Source organism: Triticum urartu, chromosome 5 (genome assembly GCF_003073215.2).
Source record: "Triticum urartu cultivar G1812 chromosome 5, Tu2.1, whole genome shotgun sequence".
NCBI classification, from domain to species: domain Eukaryota; kingdom Viridiplantae; phylum Streptophyta; class Magnoliopsida; order Poales; family Poaceae; genus Triticum; species Triticum urartu.
In genome coordinates, this window is record NC_053026.1 from 8,957,324 (window position 1) to 8,961,810 (window position 4,487).

General features: G+C 50.4%; 1 protein-coding gene across 3 annotated transcripts; it reads right to left on the bottom strand.

Moving 5' to 3' along the window:
* Window positions 1-232: 232 nt before the first annotated feature.
* LOC125506880 (glycosyltransferase BC10-like) lies at window positions 233-2,945 on the bottom strand. 3 transcript variants are annotated; one of them, XM_048671592.1, is made up of 3 exons: window positions 2,684-2,945; window positions 1,565-2,182; window positions 233-1,038 (listed from the first exon to the last, which is right to left on the bottom strand). In XM_048671592.1, the coding sequence occupies exons 2-3, from the start codon at window positions 2,174-2,176 to the stop codon at window positions 388-390; spliced, it is 1,263 nt and encodes a 420-aa protein (XP_048527549.1). In that variant the 5' UTR covers window positions 2,177-2,182; window positions 2,684-2,945; the 3' UTR covers window positions 233-387. The 3 variants fall into 3 exon arrangements, with proteins under 3 accessions (XP_048527549.1, XP_048527551.1, XP_048527550.1); XM_048671594.1 differs by lacking the exon at window positions 2,684-2,945 and adding an exon at window positions 2,626-2,644; XM_048671593.1 differs by lacking the exon at window positions 2,684-2,945 and adding an exon at window positions 2,562-2,586.
* Between the last annotated feature and the right edge of the window lie 1,542 nt (window positions 2,946-4,487).

Here is a 4,487-nt window from a genome sequence, read left to right on the forward strand (position 1 = left end):
CTTGAATCTTATAAGATTAGCAATGAGTGTTTGATGCCACAGAAAAAACAAAGAAATTGTAAAAAGAAGTTGGAGTGGATATTAGATTTCGTATGAAATGTAATACAAAAAATTTTAAAATTCCTATGGGATCCAGTCTTATGATTCAAATGGCCAACATAGGAAAAAATCCTAAGAACCTCAATCCTCTAGAAATCCTATAAAATTCCTTTGAATTAAAGGAGCCTTAAGGTATCAAAAATAAGAATGGTTATAAGAAACAACTACCCACTCGATCATTCATCCTTTTGTTCTCGTGACACATAAAAAAATTGTATTCCTCTATTCCCCTCCAGTGAGTATGAGCTATACATAAGCAGACCAAAATCAATTTCGTAAAAGGCCTAGCTAGTACCCGAAGATCTTGGAGGAAAGGCTGAGCAGCTGCGGCAAAGCGGCGGGGGCGAACTTCCTCGCAAAGAGGAAGCACACCTCGACCGGCTGCCCGTTGTACATGCACCTCTCAGCATTCCCCTTCTTCCCCACCAGCATCCCCAGGAAGTCCTCAGTCACGTCGGCAGCGCCGAAGGTGGCCGGGTGCGCGCCGCCGCGGGACCAATCGACCAAGGTGATGCTCCGGTTGGCGATGCGCTCCGGAGCCTCGATGGAGAGCACGGTCGGAAGGTAGTGCTCGTCCACATAGCATGGCGCTCGGCACTCAGTCCGGAACCGCGGGTAGTAACGCTCGTCGGCGATCACAAACACGGCGAGGCGCCGGTCCATCTCGAACCATTGCGCGCCCTTGCGCCACTGGGAGAGAGTCACGTCCGGGGCCAGCCCGGCGCGGTACCGGCCCCGGCCGTGCGGGCTCGGGTCGTCAAAGGCGCCGACGAAGCTGTGCCGAGAGCTGGTCAAGTAGGCATGCACCACCGGGAGCGGGTAGAGCGGGATGCAGGACTCGGAGACGAGCACGAAGCGCTCGTTGTTGAAGTCGAGGAGCGCGTTGGCCAGCAGCCGCCGCTCCGCGTCCACGACATTCACGTTGCCCCACCGTGTCGGCTGCAACAATGTTCCAAAAATGAATTACATTTCAGCACTTTTGAAATAAGAAATGGGAATGCATATATTGTGGAAAAGTCAATTGAGATACAGTGCAGATCATAGTGGTGGTAAGAATTCTAGCTATACTAGTACCAGTATCAAAATTCACAACACACGTTGTAGAAAGTCAAGTGAAAAAAATTCATGAAGGAAGAAGATTCGAAGATTTTTGGCCATGGCATCTTTGATTGATAAGAGAAGACTTTTGAGTAGTACCCCTCCATGATGCCATGCCGTGGCATGATGGTCGTCACTTTCAGCGTCTCTTTCTCCTCTCGTGATCGTGTCACACTCGGCGGCACTTGTCATTTGTCTAGGTGTCGTTGAAACCAGAGAGGCCACGTCGCAGGCGCATCTCGTGATCCGGCCCGTCCGATCCTGATCGGACGGTGGCCGGAAGAACATTCCAAACGACCGACGGAGAAAGAAGCGAAATTTGATGGCAACTGCCGGAAAGGAAGGTGCCGTGGAGCGGCGGGCGTACCTTGCTGGGCACCTGCCGGCGGTGGAACGGCGACGACGGCGGGAAGTCGAGGCGGTAGCCCGGCGTGGTGTGCACGTACACGGAGAAGAGCTCCCTCCCTCCTTTCGCGGCGCCGGTGCCGGTGGTGCCGTTGAAGAACCGCTCCCACAGCGGCGCCAGCGGCAGCGGGCCGCGGGTGAGGAACAAGAAGGCCACCTTGGGCGTCGTCCCCCGCCGTCCGGGCGGCCGCCGGCGCTGCGCGCGGGGCTCGAACGACGCCGCCCAGAGCAGCTCCTCCTCGCTCATGTTGTGCCACGCGCTGCTCGCCGGCGGCCGCGCCCACCACTGCTCCGCCGCCCCGCCCTGCTGGTCCCCGTCTTTCTGGTCGCAGGCCGGCGCCGGGAGCAGGGCGTCCGGCACGGCGAGCCGCGGGAGGCGGTAGTAGGAGGAGGCCCCGCCGAAGAACATGAGCAGGGCCGCGGCGAGGAAGCCCGTGGCGAGCACCGCGGAGAGGAGCACCGGCCTGAGGAGCTTCGGCGGGAAGCTCCTCGGCGCGGCCCTCGCCGGCGCCACGTACCCGTCCTTGCCGTCCACCACCACGACCGCCGCCACTCCTCCTCCTCCTCCCGGCATGCCCCCCTGATGGAGAAACCAAACCAAAAACGCAGAGATATTTTAGGTTACTACTTCCGATGAATCAAATCAAATCAAATCTCAGCGGTTTCCGATATTTCTCGTGGCCGGAGGAAGAAAGGAAGGAAGGGAAGAGGCGGCGACGGCGAGGGTTCTGAGGGGAATGTTTTGTAACTGTAACCGGCCAAGGAGGGTGAGGAGGAGGGGGGATTTGATGCCTTCCTTGAGGGGCACGCGGGAAACGAAACGCATAAAGAAGATGAATTCGCTGCAATCAATCTTTTACTGTCACCCATCCAAGAGCAGAACAGCGCCAAATCGCCAGGAATAAAATAAGCAAGAAGGAATGTCATAAATACCAGTTATACACTTCCTAAGTACGTACTACGTTATGAGGCTGCTGCTGATGGAGGTTTCAATCTCCGGGAATTAATTGAGGGGATACGCACCCTCCTGGAGTAGCAGCAGCAAGGAACTGATATTGATGGAGAAGGATGAGTTCGGGACCTTTGGATGATCGGCGCTGGCTATGGAGGAGGCGGGGGAGCTTCGGGTTGCAGCAGGCAGCTGAGGCAGAGGTGGTGTCGTCTTGTCCGAAACAATCAAGCAGAAGCAACAAACAAACTGATTAACTGACGCAGGTGGTGTGCTTTGTGTTGTGTTGGTAAGATCCTCCTACCCTATCCTATCCACCTCTCCGATGTGCTAAAAGAAACTGGAGAATTGGAGGGAGGAGGAGAGAAGAGAGTAGTAGCAGAGAGCCATGGAGCATCATCCTGTTGGCGGTTTCCCTTTCCAACGGGGTTTTTTCATGCTGCCCCCTTCGAACATTAGCTTTTACCATTCGGGTCCTGCTTTTTTGTTTTTCCGTTTCTTGGCGACTGGTATAAGACGTGGAGTGTATGTTTGGTTTTGGCTCAAGGCTTTTGCTAACCCATGATTTGGCCAGCATTGCCAAAAACATGTGGTACTAAAATTACGAAAATGTTGGTGTATGTTCCGTAATCGATTTTCGTCGTCATAGCCAAATAAAATAAAATTGATAGGGTATGTTCTGGGCACGGGCGCGGTTGATTGAGCAGTCCTCTTCTTCATCACTTCTTCGGATGAAACATAGTGTCGTTGCCATCGCTACTTGGTCCATAATGAGAGAAGTAACAAAATTGTTGCTGCTCCGGCAACGGATGGATGGGATCCAGGAGACTCATATTTGTTGTGTTGCCGCTTTCACCGTCATGTATAGCAACGTGCGCACGTAAAATTCTAAAGATCGGAATTACGAGGAATTAGAACAAAATACACCTTACATTGTGGAATGTTATCAAAAAACAAAATGCACCTTGTGTAAAGAAACGGGGGAAGTATATCACAACCAGCACACAGATGTACATTCCCCTAAGCTAGCCTTCGGGCACTAAAACAACCAACCAAAGTGGGAGACATAAACACCGAAAGAAACCTAGGGGCAGCACACCCACGGAAACTATGTGTCTGGTGCTCGAGGGTTTGTGATATGTTTAGGCGGGAAATACTAGTAATACTTACTACTAACTCCGTCTGGATTTATTAGGACCATAGTACTCTCTTCGGTCCTTTTCACTCTACGTATTAGTTTTTTGTCAGATCAAACTTTGCAAAGCTTGACCAAATTTATATTAAAAAAATATCAGCATCTATAATACCAAATATATATACACTATGAAACTACATTTCCTAATGAATCTAACAACATTGATTTGGTATCGTGTTTTTCTGTAAGTTTTACCAAAGTAGAGATATCTTGATTTCGAACAAAACTTATACGCAGACTAAAAAGGACCAGAGGGAGTATTTTGAACCAGACTTTGACCATCCTTTTTTTTTCTTTTGCGATGAAGACTTTGTCCATCCATATGACTAATAAAATACTCCCTCCGTCTCAAAATATAAGAACGTTTTTTACACTATACTAGTGTCAAAAACGTTCTTATATTTTGGGACAGAGGGAGTATATGCTATGAAAGGTACATTATTAGATTTGTATTTGAAAGAGCTTTCCGGCGGTATAATTTTTGTGACATGTACATTACATTATTAGAATATTAGTTATTAAATTTGTTGGTCAAATTTTAGCCCAAAATAAGAGGGCGCTTAATAAACCCGGACAGAGAAGGAATGGTAGCAGCCTGTGATTTGAAGAAAGACTGGGGACTCCGGACGCAAAACAACGGCCGTGATGCTTCAGTTTATCTTCTTGGGCTTCCGTTACCACCAGTTGGATGAGTCGTCGCTCCGTGCGTTGCTCCCTGCAAAGGCGGGGGGGAGTGGGACC

Coding starts and splice junctions, on each gene's coding strand:
- LOC125506880 (XM_048671592.1), bottom strand. CDS start 2,176: ATGCCGGGAGGAGGAGGAGGAGTGGCGGCGGTCGTGGTGGTGGACGGC. Junction 1,039..1,564: donor GCCGGCAGGTGCCCAGCAAG/GTACGCCCGCCG, acceptor ACATTGTTGCAG/CCGACACGGTGGGGCAACGT.